General features: G+C 44.3%; 1 protein-coding gene across 1 annotated transcript in view; it reads right to left on the reverse strand.

The window, feature by feature from the left end:
• Nucleotides 1–19,674, reverse strand: part of Gmcl1 (germ cell-less 1, spermatogenesis associated) — a 40,678-nt gene extending 21,004 nt beyond the window's left edge. The window contains exons 1-7 of the mRNA XM_052174222.1: nt 19,231–19,674; nt 12,422–12,545; nt 9,711–9,807; nt 8,468–8,565; nt 5,352–5,464; nt 4,736–4,801; nt 2,255–2,339 (exon numbers count right to left, since the gene is read on the reverse strand). Coding sequence (XP_052030182.1) covers nt 2,255–2,339; nt 4,736–4,801; nt 5,352–5,464; nt 8,468–8,565; nt 9,711–9,807; nt 12,422–12,545; nt 19,231–19,484 — 837 coding nt within the window. The 5' untranslated portion in view covers nt 19,485–19,674. The remainder of the gene's footprint in view (nt 1–2,254; nt 2,340–4,735; nt 4,802–5,351; nt 5,465–8,467; nt 8,566–9,710; nt 9,808–12,421; nt 12,546–19,230) is intronic.
• Between the last annotated feature and the right edge of the window lie 2,136 nt (nt 19,675–21,810).

Genomic DNA, 21,810 nt, shown 5'->3' on the forward strand with positions numbered 1-21,810 from the left:
GGCCTTGAACTTAGTATGTAGCTGAGGACAAACTTGACCAAGCTGTGAAATGCTGGACTACAGGCCTGTGCCACCATACTCAGTTTTTAAGTCAGCGGTTCTCAACCCATGGGTCATGACCCTTTAGCAAATTACTATCTCCAAAGATATATTTACATTATAATTCTTAGCATTAGCAAAGTTACAATTATAAAGCAGCAATGGAAATAACTTTGTGGTTGGGGGTCGCCACAATGCGAGGAATTGTATAAAAGGGTCACAGCATTAAGGAGGTTGAGAACCACTGGTTTAACTGGTGCTGGGAACTGAACCCAAGGCTTTGTACATGCCAGGAAAGCACTATACCAAGTGAGCTCCATCTCTAGCCTAAGATAATAGCTAAAATTTCCATTTTCCAAGCAACTGCAAGTAAGTATAACTATTTTTAAAAAATGATTTAACTTTATTTTATGTGCATTGGTATGAAGATGTCAGATCCCTTGGAGCTGGAGTTACAGACGGTTGTGAGGTACCATGTGGGTGCTGGGAATTGAACCCAAGTCCTTTGGAAGAACAGACAGTACTCTTAAAACCACTGAGCCATCTCTCCATCCCCAAAGGTATATTAGAGCTTTTAAGTCTTCATGGCAGAAAATAGAGTCATAAAAACTCTGTGTACATATTCACTGTTACTAACATACTTTAGTGAATCAAACAGCTAGAGTTTTAACATATATAACACACTGGTAATTCTGTACTAACACATTCTAACAAATCAATCACACTGAATAGACTGCAAAAGTAAGAGTGAACACAGGACTTTCTGAGTCAGCACGCACACAGTGAGAGCATGGATGTTCACTCCTCCAGCTGTCATGTAGGAGCTGGATACATCATCTAATTTCTCTGGATTTTAATTTCTTCATAGGCAACCAAAGTGTCATGAGTGTCTCCCTCGCAGGCTACACAAGGATGTGTACTGAGTGTTTATTAGTACTGTGTTGGCAGAGTGACCACTGTCCAAGGTCAGCACTTTGGACATCAGAGCAGCTACACGGCCGACAGAGCGACTGCCAGTGCCGCTCACAGGTAAACGTGCAATGTCCTCTAACACACAATTTTTGACAGCCCAAATGCTGTTTCCTTAAAGACAAATTCAGTCCCAACTTGACCACCAAAGTGCTATGATGGAAGGTTCTCACTGCAGGTTTCACAACTGCCTGAAGTGCACACAATTCCCATAGGGACAACAGACTATGGTGACACATGGTGGGGCAAGAGCAGCAGCCTCTGCCTCAAGTACACGTGAGGAGTGAGCCAACCCTTAGCAACAGTCTTTGCTGATGTCTTTCCAATTGTGGAACAAAACTGGACCTAAGTCTGGCAAAAGGATGAAAAAGCTGAGCTTGGTGCTCATTTGTGTAATCACAACACACAGGAGGCTGAGGCAGGGTCAGTGCAGGTGTGGGACGCAGAATGAGGGTCTGCCTCCAGAAAACAAAACAAAACAAAACAAAACAAAACAAACCATCCTGGCGGAGGATGAGAGAACAGCCCTGGCAGGCTCGTTTATCTGAATGTTTGGTTCTCCTTGGGTGGAACTGGTTGAGAAGAATTAGGAGGTGAGTCCTTTTGAGGGGGTGTCATTTGGGTGAGATTTGAGGTTTTAAAGCCCAGGAGAGGCTCAATCTCTTGTTCTCTCGACTTCCATCTCACTGATGATGATGCCACCAACTCCCCGCCATGCTGATAACGGACTAATTCTCTGAAACCACACACAAGTCCTCAATTCAGTGCTTTCTTTTCTAAGTTGCCTTGGTCATGGTATCTCTTCACAACAAAAGAACAGTAACTAAGACAGTCAGGGACAGACATAGGCACATGTTCCCCAGCTTGAGATGGGCTGTTGGAATGACTTAGCATTTTCAATTCTGTGATGGTGGAAAATGCACCAGGGGTCATCTGCTTTCACCTCAGGACAGAACTGAACAAATGAGTTGCATGCCCTCTAATGATGTGAGTGTCCTGGGTTAGGTGATGTGGCCACTGTTGCCTAAGCGAGCATTTTAGCACATTCAAGGAGGGTGAGCTGAACTGTGGTGTTCAGTAGGTCAGGTATATTCAGTTTATGATGTATTTACTCAGGTGCAAGCCCAGAGTAAGCCAAGCAGCCATGTGTAGGTCCTCTGCCTTATTCAGCACCCAGAAGCAGGATTTCCAGCTTTTCACCATGGAAGCAATCTGAAGTAATATTCTTGTATTCATACATCAATACCTTTTTAAGAGCTGTATATACATCCATCTCCACTTGCATCACAAATAAGTTAGATGAACCAATGAGCTGTTTCATGACATTTATACTGTAAAACACAAAACAGGAGTGAGCATTTATCTTCAACCCAGCTGAAGGACTCTAGTGAACTAAAAAAGATTTTTAAGAATTTGTGTGTGTGTGTGTGTGTGTGTGCGTGCGCATGTGTGTGTGTAGATGTGAGCGCAGGCACACACGTGCTCCAGTGTGCATGCGGAGGTCAGAGGACAACTTTCAGGACGTGGTTCTCTCCCTTCACCACAGCCTAGGGCTTGAACTCAGGTCACTATGTAGTGACTGCTTTACCTACTGAGCTGTTTCCCTGGCCCTAAAACTTTAAACTTCTGACAAATATAATATGGAGTTAAGAATGTTAGGAGTCTTATGTGAACAAGACAAAGCTCCTGAGCTACACTGCATCTCAACAGCAGGCTATTAACCTTGACATGGGTTGGAAGGGTCTGCGAGGGGCCTGCACTTATTCACCGACACAGGAAAGCACTGCCGGATCTGATTAAACAGCAGCCCCTCTTTTTCCTCCTCATAGTCCTATGTAAAAATGAAAAACACAACACTTAAAATTCACTAAAATAGCTGCATTTTCTAAGTAATATTTTCTTTTCCTGAAGCATGAAATATCTATACAGACCAGGGTGTCCTCAAACTTGCCACCCTCCGGTCTCAGCTTTCTCAGTGTTTGCCCCCACATACCATTCAAAATAACATCTATGCTTAAAAGAACTTTTAGTCAGAAGGTACATTTTAAGTCAGGCATGGTAGCTCATACCTATAATCCCTGTGGAGGCAAGAATGGGTCTCCGTGAGTTTGAGGCCAACCTGATCCACTCGGTGAGTTCCAGGGCAGCCAGGGCTACAGTGAGACCGTGTCTCAAAAAACAAACATATTTACTACTCCTAGAATAAGATGAGGAAGCTCAGTGGTTAAATTTAGACTGGTTGCTCAATCTATTTCTTTTTCTTTCCCTTTCCTTTAAGCCAAAAAAGCATTCAGGTTTCTAAGACAACTTCTCTATGACAGCCTTTCTGAAAAAGTTCAATCAGATCTCTAACAGTTTCTCTCCTCTCTTGGAAGCCATGACACACTAAACCTTTGATATGTCCACTTTCCTCAAAACACCTTTAGTCCCAGTACTTGAAGTAGAGCTGGGTTGGTCTCTGTGAGTTCAAGGCCAGCCTGGTCTACATAGTGAGTTACAGTACAGCTAGGGCTATACAGAGAGACCTTGTTTCAAAAACAAACAAAATCACCCAAAACAAAACTAAAAAACACTTCACACACATGCCGTTTATACCCTAGTGCCTTCAGACACCATCTCCATTCAGCATCTTCCAGACCTGTCATGGATGCCTTGGACAAAGGCCTGCTGACAGTGCAAACAGCACCGCGTCACTCCCAGCCCTCCCTCAGCTGTGCGGCATCAACACTCCAGGACGTCCCCAAGGAAGGACGGAAGGACGGATAAATGCATTTAGTTCAAAGGGCCAAGCTAACTGGGAGTGTGACTTCAATCAGGGTGTGGGTGTGAGGAAGAAAGGAGGGGGGGACAGGGAGAGAAAGAGAGGAGGGGAGAACCATGGCATGGCATGTACGGAAGTCATAGGACAAGGTTCTCGCCTGCTACCTTGTGGATCTTGGATAGAATTCAGGTCAACAGGCCTTTTTCATTAAGTGCCTCCTCTACCCTCTGAGCTATTGTTCCATAAACATTTTAAAATAGGGTCTGGAGATGTGGCTCAGTAATTGAGAGTGCTCACGGCTTCCCAGTACCCACACAGCAGCTCACAACCATCTCTAACTCCATTAGTTCTAGTGGATCCTACACCCTCTTCTGGTCTCTAAGGACTCCTGGACACACTAGTGTGCAAACATGCATACATACATACAAACACACACTACAGTAAATCTTTTAAAATATTTTTTCCTAAAATGCATTTTGATTTTTTTCCAAACATCATGTTCTATGATCAAAAGGTTTCAAACTATCCCCTTTGAAGCTCTGGGCTTGCAGAAGTCAGGTAGCTCTTAGAAGTCTTTACAACAGTCTCATAGGAGTTTTGCATTTTTACTGCAATTGTTAAAATAATACATGTATATTTTATCATTTACAACAAAGAGATAAGTGCCGAGCTTACTAAGTTTGTGTATAAGTCAGGGGGATTTTTATTAAATTGTTTGCTTCTGTGTATAAGTCAGGGTACTTTTTGTTAAATTGTTTTCTTTTTATTCTGTTTTTTGTTTTTGTTTGTTGTTTGTTTGTTTTTTGAGACTCTCAATAGGTACTCCTGGATGTCCTAGAACTCACTATGTAGACCAGACCAGCCTTGAACTCACAAAGATCCACCTGCCTCTGCCTTCTAAGTCCTAGGATTAAAGATGTGCACATCAGGCCTGGTTCTCACAATATTACCTAAGAGTCCAAATACCTGAGTTCTTTGAAGAGCTCCACACTCTGGTGAGTCATGAGGTTGTTCAGCAGCCACTCGAGGCACCTGGGGTTAAAGCAGGGTTAGCTGATGTGTCTGAAATGGGAAGGAACTCGCCAAGGTCTTACTTAGAATTTAGTGAAGAGAGTATTAGGCATGCTAGGCCATGCTCAAGTCTCTACCTGAGTGATAGGAAATTTAGTATTGTTTTTGTCAGTAGTTATCACAGGAAATTCCTTAACATTAATATCATTTCTCATTAAGAAAATTTCATGTTTGTGTTAAATAGTTTGTAAGACATTACTTTCCCATACAATCTGAAAATGAGTTCTGCAATTCTCGAGAGTCAAACTGCCCATGTTTGCATTGGAAAACCATCTGTGGTACCTTCCTTAAGTGGTGCCTACAGTTGTCTAAGCATGTTTCAGGCCCACTGTAGTCAAAACAAGGGCAACTCTGAGCAACCTAATGCTTAGTACAGCAGAAAAGCAGAGCTGTTAAAGTAACCAAGTCTACCACTCTACTCTGTCCCCGACTACTTCTTCATTACATTCTTGTAAGACTCCAAAACAGCCGAACTCCGAAGTGGCTGGGAGAGGAACGGAAGGCGGCTCACTTTTTCTTTACAGAGTCTAGTCCGTAGGTCCCTGCCGACGTGTAATAGCCACACACCGTTCTCACAGAGATGGTCTCCTTCATTGTCTCACCGCACTGCTGTATCAAACCATCCTGGAACATAAACAAGCACTGGAGAGGCCATGTCACCTGGGACTCAGTTCAGTTCTCATACGTCATGCTTTCAAATACCAAGATGCAAACCCAAATCAAAATAGCAAGAAAGGAAGGAAGGGAGGAAGGAAAGAAGGAAGGAAGGAAGAAAGGAAGGAAACTCATCAACTGCAGCTAACCTAAGTTTTTTTCTAGATTCAATAAAAATGTTGAAAAAAGAATCCAGCAAATAGCCCACTGACCATCTGGAGCTGAGAAGGAACTGAGGGGAGATGCCGCGAGCCTCATATGCTGTTTTCCACTCCGGACCTTTACACATTTCTTCAACAACACTTGTTTTTTTTTTTTTTTTTTTTTTTTCCTGTTCTTAACTGAATCAAGAGTTCTTTACACAGTCATCTAATCAAGTTACAGGACAGACAAAGGATTCATGGAACAGTGCTCAGTAAAGGTTAACGCACTATCAATACCCCACAGATACCTCTAAACAAGTGTATGAGTTTTAAATAACATTAAATTTTAATCTAATGCCCTCCTCCCCTCCCCTCACGGCAGGCAGGAGAGCTGGCCCCAGGGTCATGAGTGGGAGAACTGGCCCTGTCCCTCATTTCTTTGGGACAGCAGGCCCGGGGGGCATGAGCGCGGGAGAGCTGGCCCTGCCTTGCTGGCTGCAGTGCTGGATGGGCTAGCTGGGGCAGGGCTGGAGAGCTTGCCCTGGTGGTGTGGGTGTGGGAGAGCTGGTGGGCTGACCAACTCAGATACTTCTCAGGCCCTGGTCTAGGGCTTTGAGTTGACTCACCCCAACATCTACCTCCTCGGTGAACTGCTAGAATGTGGGAAGGAGCTGGCCCTACAGATCCAAACCTAAAGATCTCCATAACACAGGGCAACAAGAGGTTATTCAAGGAGTCCCAGTGAGGATCCAGTATTGATAGTATAGCAGAAGACAGAGGTATTGATTGAATTAGACCAATGACTCACTGCAAAGGACCTTTGCAGGCAAAGACGAGTGGACCAAAGGGTACATCCTGGGTCACGCTGTGACATATTATAGCTTCCACAATGGTATTTTTTTCCTTTGTGGGGGAGGGTGCAAGGGTGGAAGGTAGGTACAAGAGGATGGGGCAACGAGTGGGATTGGGGTACATGGTGTGAAATTCACAAAGAACCAATAAAAAGCTTTAAAAATTAATTTAAAATAGTTACATGGGTTTCAAATAAACCAGGTTCTATATATAGAAAGAACACTGTCATTTTTTCATTCAAGTTTCTGAACTATATCATGCAACTATATTATTAAATTAGAATTAGTAAGTTATAAAAATAAGCAGAATGCAAATTTAGAACAAAACCAAAAGAACCAAAGTTAGAAAATATAGATATCCAAAGTAAGTATTAGAAAGATAAAAATATTTGAAAAATAACCTCATCCAGGATAATAAACACACTAATAACTAGCTCTTTAGGTTTAGATAGGTCAGCATGTCAGACCACAGGAGCTTAAACTAAGACATAGTACTGACTCAGTGGTTTATAAACCTACCTCGGTTCTAGATCCTTCTTTCCTAACACCTCAACCTCACTGCCCCAGGACATCCCCCCCACTTCCTCCTGTGGAACCTCTTCCTCTCTGTGGTTATCACTGCTACCTTCATCTAGGTGGCATCCGGACAACTGCAGTACGTTTGTATTGCTCAGACTTTCCTTCCTCCACATGTTGTACCTGAAACAATCCTCCATTGTTTTGGTGTGGAGTTGTAAATCAAATCCACAGCCCTGCACATGCAGGTGAGCACTCCACAATAGAGCTGTACCCTTCCGCCCCCTCAATGGAGACTATCTTTCCCTGATTAAAATCCTCCAAAGGTGCTCACAGGTAAAGCTAAACTTTTTAATGTACACCTTCATTTGCTAATTTTGGCCTCTGTCTTTCCAATCTTTTTTATTTTTTGTTTTGTTTCTTGAGACAGGATCTTACCATGTAACTCTGGCTGGCCTGTAAGTCACCAGGCTGATCCTGACCTCACAGATCTGCCTGCCCCTGCTCCCTGAGTGCTGGGATTAAAACATGCACTACCACACCTATTTTTTTAAGTTTATTTGTGTTGTATAACGTCACTGCATGCATGTGGCCAGTTCTCTCCTTTGACATGTATGTCCTTGGGATGAAACTCAAATTGTCAGGCTTGATGGAGGCAGCTTTGTAGGCTGTCATCTTGCGAGTTCTCCAATTCAATCTATATTAACGGTAAAAACTTAGTCTCCTTAACTTCTCCATTCTTCCATTTTCCTCTATTCCTGGTCGGAAATGCTGTCTTGCACTTTTTCACACAGTTCAAGGTAAGCACACTTTAAACTCCATCTGGAAATACAGTGAGCATGCTAGGCTGAACTGGCCCTTCCTGTGTTCGCACATTCTTAGGACCCACATGGCGTCTATGCTGTCCTCCTAACACTGGGTAATGTTTGCATTCCTTATCTCAGCACACTATGAGCTCCCTGAAGGCACGCACAGATCATCCATGTTTAGGGAAGACATCCTCATCCTCTTTGGCTCCTTAACCAAGTCTTACACACTGCACAATGTGCTCAACACAGTTACTTGAAAGATGTGCATCACTTACATGGGATACTATAATGAAGCTTAAATAACAAACTATTTCTTTATCCAATCAACTAAATCATTGATCATATACCATCTGCTTAGCGGTGATGCCACGATGGACAGAACTCTGCAGAAGATTGCAGGCAGGCAAGTGAACTCTCCCAAGGGTCAGCACACCAAGGAAGCTATGCAGAAACAGCTCCCATCCACGTCACATGGGATCAAAGCCCCTCAATCTACCAACAGCTTTTGGTCAAGCACTTTCAACAATTTCTAACAAATGGCACGATTATACATTTTGTTTTAAAGACCACAGAAGCAGAATTTCACTTCTGTTGTAGAGGCGTGCACAGAGATAGACCAGGCACCATGACACCACTGAGTAGTGGCATACTTACCAACTGCAGCATGCAAGCTGCTGCCAAAATGGCGACGACCCTGCTGGGTTTTATTAAGACGTCATCACGATATAGTGATCCAAATGCAACCTGCAGTGCTGAAAGCAAAAGTGCACACACAGAGTGAAACGCTGCCTGCAGCTGTGAGGCTCCCGCAGGAGCGGGAGGGACACTGTCTAGCCCTGGAGAAGCATCAGGAGTTAACATGGCAGCCATGGTTACTGATGGTATTAATACATAACAGTGCTGGCTGGAAAGGATTCTGCCGACTCCAGCCACATTTCCTCTGTCTAATCTTGACATAGTCAGTGGTTAGAATTAAGGCATCCTGAACACAGCTGTGTCAGAACTGCCGCGTACATCATCTCTAAGTTTGGTGCACAGCCCATCGCTCGGTGAGAGTATTTCTTTAGGGGAGTAGGCAGGGCTCTCACTCACTATGTAGATCAGGCTGGTCTCCAATTCACAGCATTCTCCTGCTTCAGCCTCCTCAAGGCTGGAATTCTAGCCCACAGCCCCAGGCCACTAAGGTGCATGTTTAACTTGTGACCACCTGTGCCCACTCACAGCCTGTCCTCACATCCAAGACCACTCCTCCTCCAATGCCACTCTCACTGATTCTTCAGTCTGCTTTGTAAACACCTCAAGTTTCTTTGCCTCTGGAATGCAGCTTGAGTTTCTCCACTTGGCATATCAAAGGAGATGAGCAGGAGGAGGTAGAACAGGAGAGGAGGGTCTGCACAGAGGCTCGCTAAGCTGTTCTCACAAGCCCTTACCCCTCCTCAGCCTTGTTTCCTCAGGCGCAGATCCTTCCAGCTCTGAAACCACCTGCTGTAGGATTCATATGCCTACTGCTCCACTAAAGAGCTTCACACATCATTTATTTTTATTTTTTGGTGTTAGAGAGCAAACCTTAAACAGAGCAGGAAAGCACTCTTTCAGCATTTAGCTGGATCTGCAGCCCTCACCATAGCCTTTAAAAAATAAAAGGAGAGCTATGCATTCTATGCTCTCCCACATCCTAGGCTGACATAGTCACAAAGACATATGCGCATGACTGAACTCCTAGGACTAAATAGAGACAGGCGATACAATAGATAAACTGAGTAAATTAATATGAAATCTTCACCTTCTAGTATATCACACAACCTTTCCCCTAGCCTATAAAGCTGGAATATTTTTCATCAAAGGAGCAATAAGGTTATGCTTTTATGATTTTTATACATAATTATGGAGGTCATACCTTCTATATCAATGTTCTGGTCAGGAATCTCCAGTTCAATAATATTCATGCTGGATTCTTTCCAAGAACCACTGAACATACTAGAAAAGTAGCCAGACTGGAAAAAAAAAAAATCAATGATTAGCCAGCACTTTGTCTTCCAAATATTTTTTCCTATTTCTAATTCCAAGCATCCAGCATAGCATTTCAAGAGACAAAGATCATCATAACATGTATAAGAAGAAGAAATTAAAATAAAGCCATTATGAGGCAGAGTGAACCATGTGTTCAATGTGATAGTATTACAGATTCTTGAACTCCTACAGAATCCAGACCCCACATCACGATGGACCCTGAACAGCCTTTCGGCAGTCACGGCAATCCCTAGGTATACAATGCAGCATTTCTTTCTCACAAGCCCGACAGCAAGCCCAGTGCATGCACGCTTCTGTGTTCAGGAGAGCAGAGGAAACAAGTCCTCCTCAAACTACTGACTCTTTCCTGTGGCCTCAGGAGCAATTAAGGACCCAGAGAACTCCCAGACTGGACCTAAAAGGATGCACTCCAAAGAAATCTGAGACCCACAATTTAGTTTTATGTGACCACAAAGGATTTGGAATTCCAGCATGGGTAAAGTCTATTGCTACCTGCCAGATCGGTTCCTTATAATCAGCACTGCAGTACTTTAGAATGGATCAAGTATTAACTCATTAAAAGTCCCATTCATATAAAAACATACAAATAATTAAAACAATAAACATAACATTCCTCAGTACTTATGCTCATCTGTTTGCATATGTGGCTCCAGGACACAGACTGTTACTTTAAATTTTTTTAAATTTTACTTTTAATGATGGTTTTTAAATGCTTTAACCTCCTTTCTAACCCACCAACCACCAGATGTAGTGGAAAAGAAAGAATATGGGGGAAATGGACCTGTTTAGAAATTTTTCTTTGGAGCAAATCTCATCTACATTGTCTGGAAATTAGCGGTTCAGTTCACAGGTCAGCAGCAGTAGCTCAATAGTGTCAGACTAGCAACAGCAGTGGCACGCCCTAGCAGAGAGAGCCAGGCTCGGCCAAATTGGCAGTGAGCAGGAGGGATTTGAACCAGCAGGGATGTCAGGAGAAGTTCTCTGTTGTGCATCTTTCAACAAAGTGAAGATCAGTGAACACTCAAGACCAAGAAGAGTTGTAGAGATTGCTCTGAAAGCGAGCCTCTCTCACACTCACTGCATCTTTGCACACTCCCTCCCAATATCACGTGCCCTCCACAGGCCTTGCTGAGCCCTGTGTCTTGCCTCAGTATGTGAATCTGAGCAAAACTCCACCTGGCATCTGTCTCAGCTGGCATCACTTTGCCAATGGGTCTGGTCCACAGAGGCAGCAAAAAGCTGCAGCACACCACCATAGTTTTTTGGTGCATTTTCCCCTCCATAGAGTCCTGATAGTGCAGCTAAACAACGTATGTAAGGCAAACCAATACAAGAATCTTTCATCGTGTATCCTTTCACATGCTTGCTTTAATGAAACATCTTTTTGCCTGTGTTCATTTCAGGGAAACATTCCTTCCTAAGTCTGCCTTAGCTTTTTACCTGTGTCAATCTCATTGAAACCTTCTTTCACATGTCTGCTTTAGTAAAACATCTTTTATTTGTGTCTGTTTTACGGAAACACTTTTTTACATGTGTGTCCTAGCAAAAGACCATATAACACAGACTTTCTAAAGAAGCTTTAAGTTTCTCCTTCAGTCAACTCTAAGTCAAAGACCTCAGCTCTGCTCTGACTGCATGGGCTCACACACACTCAAATCTCCTGTAGGTCTCGGGTCTGCCTACTACAATGCAGATGTTAGATAACAGCCACATTATGGTGAGGGGATGACTTCAATTGCCAGGATCCACAGGGAAAGAGGATCAGCTCTTACAGCTGTCCTGTGACACGTACACCGCTGTGGCAAGCACATGTATACACACACAAAGTAAGTAATAATAATAAATGTAAGAATAAAACTGTCTGAGCTCTTAGAGCCACTATGTATTTTTTTTAAAGATTTATTTATTTATTATATGTAGGTATACTGTAGCTGTCTTCAGACATGTCAGATCTCATTATGGATGGTTGTGAGCCACCATGTGGTTGCTGGGATTTGAACTCAGAACCTTTGGAAGAGCAGTCAGTGTTCTTAACCACTGAGCCATCTCTCCAGCCCCCCATAGTGTGTTCTATTTTGGAAATGCTGAGCCATTTTGAGGAGTGAAATAGCGATGGGGAACGTCAAATGGGTTCATCAGCTAACTGACACACATAGCATGCAGGTGTCTAATGCCACTGGGCGGGCGGGCAGGCGTTCTAGGAACAGGAGTAGACAGCACCTCCCCACTGACTTTCTACAGGGCAACATTTCAGAGAAAAGTATTCAAAGAGTTATAAAAGAAGTGTAATAACCTTAACCTCAATAGTACAGATTTTCTCCCCAATTCTTCCATTTTCCAGCAAAAACACTAATACAAGCTTTTGACAACAAGAGGTAGTAATGGGTAGCATGACGAAGAATTTCAAAAATCTGTTGTGAAGGCTGAGGCCAGCTTTCACTCCCAATGCCCACCATCTGTCCTCCCAGCAGATCCTTTATTCGGGGAGAGCTTACTATGAAATCCACAGAACATACTCCAGAGCGCCTAGGTTTCTCCAAGCTCCCTCCTCGCCCAGGACAGCAGTGAAATACTCACTTGACATAAGTAGATTTTGTGTAAGCTCCACTCTTCACCTAGAGCACAGATCTTAATGTCACTGTTTTCACCATTCAGAAACAGCGTTTGGTAGATGTATTTCGATGTGCTCTTTAATTTTTTCCTGTTAAGAAAACCACAGTTACATAAGCAAACAGCTCAGCGTAGACTAGTATCACCAGGTCCTGTCCAATGCCAGCACACGAAGCATGCAACATTTCACCCATGTTTATACACCACCAAGTTTCATTTCTGTCCTGTTTTTGTGAGCTCCAACTTCCCTACTCTGTGAATGAGGAGATACGCAAGGGGGAGGTGCAAAACAGATAGGCAGAAGAGGAGGGAGACATCTATATCCACCCCATATATGTTGTTGGTTCTAAACCAATTTAAGTTATTTCCTCAATAAACGAAGACAGGCTGGTAATCTTATTTGCTTATCTCCCTGTTTGGAAACCAGTACTAGGGGAGATTCACACTGCTGCAGCAAACTGTTACTATGGTCCATTTGGAGGATCGCCTGCCTTGAATGCATATAGCCCTGGTTCAATCCTCAACATCACAAAAAAGGAACAGAAACAAACTAAATTAAAACTAATTTTAAATTCACTGGGTTTCACCACTAGACAAATGGTTTGCAACCCTAGATGAAAGCTTTTTAAAACTATGCTCAAAGGATATGCGTGTTAGAGGCACCATGCGGTCAGGGCAGAACCATGAACTAGGAACACCTTGTAACACCCAGAGCATCACCTATCATATCTGCAAATGGCTTCTACAGGAGCCTTTTTTTTTTTTTTTTGAAAAAAAAAACAGATTTTTAAAAGCTTGTCAACTATGGGGCTGAGGACATAGCTCAGTTGGTAGAGTGCCTACACAGCAGCACAAGACCCTCAGACTCACCTCTCACCACTGTATAAACCAGGTATAGTGGGGCAGGGCTGGACTGCCAGCACCGGGGAGGGATGGAAGGGAGAACCAGCAGTCCAAGACCATCCTTGCTCAATAGCGACTTAAAGGCCATCTTAAGACTACACAAAACCCTGCCTAAGAAAAAGTTTGCAATCTCTGCTCAAGATGATCTGATAAGTAAGAGTATGCTTATGGTGGTCAGCAGGAGCGGATCTAGTTTTAAAAGACATATTTATTTACTTATGTGTCTGTGCCCATGTGCACATGTGTAGGTGCATGCCTTGTGCATGAAGAGGTCACAAGGAGACAGTGGATGTCACCCTTTATCACTCCCCATCTACTCTTCTGTGTGTGTGTGTGTGTGTTTGTTTGAGACAGGGTTCCTCTGGGTAGCCCTGCCTGTCCAGGAACTCTGTAAACCAGACTGGCCTCAAAGTCACAGAGATTCGCCTGCTTCTGCCTCCCAAGTGCTGGGATTAAAGGCGTGAATCCCCACACCTGGCTCCACCTGCTCCTCTAAGGCAGGTTCTCTCCAGAAACCTGGAGCTGGTATCTTCTGATAAGATGGAGACCAAAAAGCCTCCAGGATCCTCCCTCCCCGCCTCTCCCCAGAGATGAACTTCAGGCATGCACAGCACATGTGTTGTTATAACCACCACCACCACCACCACCACCACCACCACCACCACCACCACCACCGCCACCACCACCTTCTTTTAAAATCTTTCTGAAAACAAAATAATTGCTGGGTGTGATAGTTTTTAATTGTTAACGACATGATCTAGATTCAACTGAAAGTAAAATTTCAAGTAGAGATTTATTGTCTGAATTGTGTTGGCCTGTGGGTGTGTGGGTGAGTTATCTTAATTATGTTAATTAAGATGGGAAGACCTGCCCATTATGGGTAGTACCATTCCATAAAAAACTCAAACTTAACTAGGTGATCACAGAAGAAGCAAGCAGAGTCTGCCTGTGTTAGTCCGCGGCTCCCTGCTCTTGACTGCATACAATGTGCTGGGAGCTCCTGCAACCCTGACCTCTCTGCAAGGATGGACTGTAAACTGGAACTGTGAGCTAAAAAGAACCACTTCATCCCTAAACTGTTTGTCCTGGTGTTTTACTGCAGCCAAAGAAAGAGAAAGTGGGTATGGTGGTGCATACCTATAACCCGTGCTCCTAAAACAGGAAGGAAGGTCAAGAGTTCAAGGTCAGTTTTGCTAAGCCGCAAACTGGAGGCTAGCTTGGGCCAAATGAGACCTTGTCATGAGACAAAGCAAGAGAAGTCACTGTTTACCTTGCGTCTGGAATCATCGTTTTACTACTCAGAGTTCTCCAGAACATACATGGGGGGGGGGGGGCAGGCGCGCACACACACGCCCACGGATGTTGTAGAGAACCCTGACTAATAAGCCACTGATTCCAAACACAGGGTGAAACACACACACACACAGGCAATTTATTAGAACAGTGTACAGGTTGTGGTCCAGCCAGGCCAACAATGGCTGTCTACCAACAAAAGATCTAAGAATCCAGTAGTTAGTTGTTCAGTCCATGAGGCTGCCCAGAAAACATGGCCCAGATTAAAGGTGTATCTTCCTGATCTGGATTAAGGGTGTATCTCTTTGTCTCAAAAATCCATATTAAAAGTGGGTCTTCCCATTTCAAATGACTTACTCACTCATAGGTACACACACATACCCAGCCCCTGGGATTTTAGTTCATTCCAGACATGGTTGAATTGACAACTAAGAACAGCCTTTCAATATCAATTAGCAATCAAGAAAATGCCCCACATGCTTTCTGCCAATCTCATAAAGGCAGTGTCCCAATTCAGATTCCCTCACTAATAACACTGGGCTGTTAAGATGACAGCTGAAACTAACTAGAAATACTATTAAACAGAAAAGCTAAGAAAAAGAGAGAACAAGAATTCCAGGAGAAACTTACAACACAGGGAAATCAGAATTTTAAAAAATATATATTCATATGCTTGGAACGCTCGAATGACTATGCTTCGTGATAATGGGGCACGGTGGCAGAGGATTACTCAGAACAACAAAAAAGAGCTATTTAAAAACAAGCATTTGAGCTCTGGATTGTCAGGATTCACTAATTACCAAACTGCCAAAAGACTCACATTAAAATACCAAAGGAAAAACTTTCAAAAGTTCAGAGAAAAAAAATATGGTCACCCAAAAAGATATCAGAATTAGACCAGGACCAAAACCTTGGTCCATGCTTAGGCCAGAAGACAATGAACCAGCATCACCATACGCTCGACATGAACTGAGAGCTGCAGAAACAGTCTTCCCAGGGAAGGGCCCCTGATTAGTTATCCAAAGCAAGTGATCAGCTCCCAAATCATATACATACAAGCAACATTACATAGACTGAACAGGCTATAGTATATATTTAGGGAGAAAAAATATAACTCAAAATTAAGGAAACAGAGGCCATGAATTTGAAAGACAGCAGGGATACATAGATGAGTACAGGGAAAAGGTTAAAGGGGAAAATGATGCAATTCTATTTTAATTTAAAAAAATAAAAACTATAAAAAAGAGTAGATGTTTAAAGACATGAAAGTCATATTAAGTACCATAATCAGTTAGAGGAAGAATAAACTGAGACTACATTTATACTCATAAGCAAAAATGATCACCCTTTTCTACTCTTTCATTAGAAAATACTTGAAGATGTAGTTCACTGAGAAAGAATAGGAAGAAGCTACTGAAAATCACGGTCTACTCATAGAGATGGGGTCAAAGTCCCAGTTATAATCCTTAGAAGCAGGAGACCTAGACTGGAGCAAGAGGGCGGGACTCTGTAGGACATCTAGGATTCAAAGTAGATTCTATGCTGGGTATCTCAAAAGATTGAGAAAAGCTCAAGATATGATGAAAAGATATTATTACTTTATCAATGGAATAATAAAAAAAAGGCAACTAGAAACTCTAGGACAGTAAGAAGTTTTTAAAAAGGGGGCCAGACATGGTGGCACTGACTTCAACCCCAGTACTAGGGAGGCAGATCAGAGGCAGAAAGATCTCTGTGAGTTCCAGGCCACCCAAAGCTACACAGTGAGACACTGAATGGGGGAGGGGATGGGGTGAGATGGCTCAGCAGGTGAAGGACTTACCCATCAAACCTGAAGACTTGAGTTCAAACCCTAAAACCCACACGGTGCAAGAAGAAACTCCCTCGACTTGTTTTTGATTGGTGCACATGAACTATAGCAGATGCCTCTCTCAAACATAAATAAATGTCGATATTTATGTAAATAGATTTATATACAACAGAAATAATATAAACATAAACAGTTCAACTGGAAGCACCTGACATAACCTAGGCTGTCCTTGAACCTATGAGTCTCCCATCCCAGCCTCCTGAGTGCTAGGATTATAGCTATGTGCCACAATGCCTGGCCTACTCCTGTACTGTTTTTTTCCTTTAAAGATCTTTTATCATTATATTTTGTCTTTGACAGTTAATTTCCTTTTCTTTGTTAGTATGATTTATATTAAAATTTCCTTGTTCAAATAATTTTTTCTTTTTCAAATGTTCCCTGTCATATATTTCAAAAATTATATTAAATATATATGGTCTACATACTAATCAAAAGTCATAGACTGTCTTGTTGGATTAAAAAAAAAAAAGCAAGACTTAACTATATGCTGTATATATACTTACATAAACATAAAGACACAAACGAGAACCAGGAAGATTACTCAGTCAATAAAGTGCTTTGCAAGTACAAAGTTTGTAAGAACAAACAAACACCCACAGAAAAGCCAGGGGGGCTTGCAGCACCTATAATCCTAATGGGGCAGACAGAGGGGCAGAAACCGGAGGCAGATCCTCAAACCTTGCTGGTTGGCTAGATTAGCCAATCAGAACCCTCCAGCTTAATAAAGAGACTCATGAAAAGGTAAGGTGGAGCCGGGTGGTAGTGGCACATGCCTGTAATCCCAGCACTTGGGAGGCAGAGGCAGGCTGATTTCTGAGTTCGAGGCCAGCCTGGTCTACGGAGTGAGTTCCAAGACAGCCAGGACTACACAGAGAAACCCTGTCTCAAAAAACCAAAAAAAAAAAAAAAAAAAAAAAAAAAAGGTGGAGAGAAATATAGAAAGATCCATTGTTGATCTCTGTCCTCCACATGCAAGCACAACTGTGCATGTGTGCATATGCAAAGAGTGAAAAGATGGTACTGGTAGGGAAAAGATTCAGCTTAGTGGTAAAGTGCTTCCCTAGAATGGATAAGGCCCTAGGATATGGGAAGAGAAGTCTGAGGGGTGGTTGGTTGATGGGATATAGGATGTAGACTGGAAAGGATTGAAAGGTACATCAGACAATTACCAGAAGAAAGTGGGAGTGGCTAAGTCACTAAGGCTGAAGAAGGATGCATGTCTTACAACATAAGGGCCTGTTCATTAAAGAGTTCTAATACTGAATGCAGAGAAGACTGGCACTGTGGAGCTAGAGAGATGTCTCAGTGGTATAGAGCACACATGGCTCCTACACAATTCTGGGCTCAGCAGGAATGTGCACAAGCCCGTATACAGACACACTCATAAACTCTTAAGGGGGCACCACACTTGCGCTCACTCTCAGGTTGTGACAGTCTCCACACTCCCAGCCCCTCCCTTCCTCTTCTCTCCAGGCTCTCTGTATATAGCCCAGGCTGGCCTTTAACTCACTCTGTGGCCCAGGCTGGCCTCCAACTTGATTCTCTTGTCTCAGCCACCAGAGTGTAGATGTTACAGGATTGTAATACCTTGCTCAATCTGTGGAACTCTTTGAGGTGGCAATAATATTTCCACTTTACATGTGAAAATGAGTATATTAAGTGCAGAATACAGATAGGAATTTGGAATTGGAGCATATCAGACCATCCATCTTGTAAATATATTCACACATAAGACCCTAATGAAAGGTTATATTCATCTAGTTTTTGACCTAAGATATTTACATGTTAGTTCTACCGCTGAGTTACACCTCTAGCACCTACACTTTTCTGTCAACAAAAATGCAATGTCCGTGTAGCAAAATGTTGAGCAGGTCCTTTTAAAAATTTTCATTAAAAAATTACATCTGTGTGAATCTATCAATGACCTTAAATAGAGAAAAAGCAAGTACATTCCTTACATGAAAGTATATTCTGGTATACGCCACATTTACTTCACAAGCAATGATTTTTTTTTCAACTCTTCCCTCAAAAAAAATCTTATGCAACCTACACAGATCATCGCAGCCCACCTTAATAAGCAGACTTTGTTCTTAATTGGGTGAATGTGCATAACTGCCAATCTCCATCACTAGCCCATCCAGTGACAACACAGAGAGGTGTCCATCTTAGACACTACCATGTTCCTCTCCTTACTGATTTAAGGCTAATAATGATGCACAGTTAAGTTTTTCCGTGGCTACCCTAATCAAAAAGCAAATGCCTGCCAAGGAGGGGCTACGGAAGCTCTGGCTAGTCCTTTCAGGTTGAGGCTCTGACACTCAGGAAGCTTCTGTTTAATATGCAGAGCCCTAAGCTTTTCAGCTCCCGCAATGATCCTAGGTCCAACCAGTACGCGCTAGTTCCCGCACTAACCCAGGCCTGTCTGCAAACGCCCAGCTCCCGCACTGACCAAGGTCTGTCTGCAAAAGCCCAGCTCCCGCACTGACCCAAGTCAGTCTGCAAACGCCCAGCTCCCGCACTGACCCCAGGTCTGTCTGCAAACGCCCAGCTCCCGCACTGACCCCAGGTCTGTCTGCAAACGCCCAGCTCCCGTCGGCTCCGCGCGCGTACACCTCCCGCACCGACCCTCCCCGCGCGGCCACCCCGCACTCTTCCGTCAAGGGCACCGGTGTCAGGCGCCCCCCCCCCCCAGGTGCGGGGTGCTCGGTACCTGCGCGGCGTGTTCAGCAGTCTTTGCTGCTCGTCGCCCTCGTCCTCGTCTTCGTCTGTCTCGGAGTCGGGGTGACAGTAGCAGAATGTGCCGCTGCTGCGTTTGCGCTTGCGGCCGCCCGGACAGTAACAGAAGCTATGGGCCGCATCCTCGCTCGCGTCCGACCTGCGGGACGCACCCCCAGCACCGGGCGTGGGTTCGGGCTGCTCTGTGCGCCCTGCGGGCCGCAGCACCCGGCTGCTCAGAGCGCCCATGGCTCCGGTGCTTAGGGAGCACCGAGGGGCTGCCCCGCCATGCCCGTCGCTCCACCGCCTACTCCGCCGCCGCCTCGCGCGCAGCCCCAACCGTCGCCGCGAACGCAGTCACCTCCATCCTCAGCCCCGCCCGTCGCGCCTTAGCCTACCGGCTTCGCAAGACCTCGCCCCCTCGTTCTCGCAACAAAGCGCGCGGCACAGGGCGCATGCGTGTGGCGAGCCTCCGGAAGGGGCGGGGCGGCTGGCAGGGAGGACCGAGTTGCACTGCCGCTTGCGCGTGCGCAGGATGCTGGCCCAGCCTTGTGGAGCTCAATCCCTGTGCTTATATTCCGCGGTTTGGGTGTTAGCCGAGGGGCGTGAACACTGTGAGCTTGTGTTAAACAGACCTGGGGATCTCTGTTGTTGTTTCTTCTCGTAAGGTTCCTCGATTCCGGGGGTCTGATCCAGCCCTGTGCGGTTAATGAGAGGATGGACTTGTCACCATGGCCTTTGCTTCCCTTCCTGGCTCTGGGACCGACTGGCCCGGATAGTTGTCCATCACCCAGCTGCGTTGACAGGATTCAGTCTGGAGCCTCAGCTAGCTTCCAGGTCCTGGCGTCCTCCTGCTGCCTTGTTTTGATTAATTATTTTATTGTGTGAGTGTCTCATATGACATACTGACCTTTGACTCACTGTATAGGATGATCGTGAACTTCTGATCTGTGTCTACTCCCTTGAAAGCTGGGATTACAGGCATGTGTCACATCACCTTCGTGGACCTGAAATGCTGAGTATCAGACACTGGGCTTCCTGAATTCTAAGCAGGCATTCTACCAACTAAGCTACATCCCTAGCCCTCGAGCTTTCATTTTTTTCCAGGAAGAGTATCACTCTGAAGCCCAGGCTGCCCTGGAACTCTCAGAAACCCGCCTATCTCAGCCTCTGGGTGCTAGGAAGTGAGGCATTGAGCTATCATACCTGCCTCCTGTACTTCTCAAAGTAAAATGTTTATAATAGAATGTTTCAAACAGAACAATACAAATACTTACGGACGCACTACTAGCTTGGAATTTTATCACATTTATTTTGATTCACTCCCCTTTAGCTTTATTGATAGATGGTGGGGAGTGAGAAACCCCCTGTGTATTAACCCTGTTTCCATCCTTCCTCTCTCTCTGTGCCATTTCTATGCGTGTCTTTACATGCATGCCCATAAGTGCTCTTTTCTGCTACATATTCAGACGTATAATTTAAATGGAATCCGACCCTCCCAAACCTATGATTTAGAACCTTTCTCCTCTCCTAAAACTATACTTTGGATATAAAAATCTCTCGTTATTGTCACTGCTTACTCTTAGACACATCATTTTCTGCCTCCCTCTCAGGGGTTTCAGTTACTTCTATGTTGATGCTCTCTCTCATGAACACTATGCGCAAAAGCTTCATCAAGCAGAACCCAGAAACGGGCTTTCTGGAAGTTTTTCAATTTTACAAGTTCTTGCCATTTTTCCCCCCTGGAACCAATTGCTTCAATCCACCATTTGCACTCCCCTTTGGCCGTATCTGTCCTTTGTAGGCCACTGAGGATTTGTGTTCTATTCATGCCTGAGAAATCCCAAGGGCACGTAGGTGAGGCAAGTTGAAGGAGGAGCTGGGGAAAGAGAACAGTGGCTGCAGGGGGCACCCACACAGTGTGAGGCATGAAACGTGCATGAGGCCATCTCAAAACATTGTCCAAGAGGCCTTGGCGTAGGGGCAAGTTAGACGATAACACGGTACCTTCAAGTGTCACTAAGTTCCTAGAAGGTAAAACATCCATGTTCATCTTGCTGGAGGAAGCTCCCTGGTTGTCGAGGAGACCCGTGGGAATGTCTGTAAGAACCTGCCACAGCTGCATGGGGCTTAGGCATGCCACAGAGCAGTGACAACCCAAGAACAGACCTAAGCCCCTCTGCTCTTCTCCCTGCCGCTTACAACCCAGGCAGGGATGATGGAGGGAAAGAGAAGCCCCCACCCCGCTTATCACCCTTCCCCAAGTCTGCTTCCCACTGAGGCCAAAACTGACAGAGGAAAGAAGCCTCATATTACACTTGGAACTTTGACTTACTACGTTGATGACTGAGATGACATTATTTGGGGGCCTTAAGGAACTACACAGTAGGACTTCTGAAAAGCCAAGAGTGAGCAGGAAATTGTGACTTTCTACCCGACCCCTAAATGTGTACCTAATGATAAGATAAACAGTCTTGCTGAAAGCACTCAGCCACAGAACACTGTTCTTAAAATTCTGGCTAAGACATCATTTAATAGCAAAACTTGGGTTAAAACCAGAACAAAGAGCCTCACA

Source organism: Apodemus sylvaticus, chromosome 2 (genome assembly GCF_947179515.1).
Source record: "Apodemus sylvaticus chromosome 2, mApoSyl1.1, whole genome shotgun sequence".
Lineage (NCBI taxonomy): Eukaryota > Metazoa > Chordata > Mammalia > Rodentia > Muridae > Apodemus > Apodemus sylvaticus.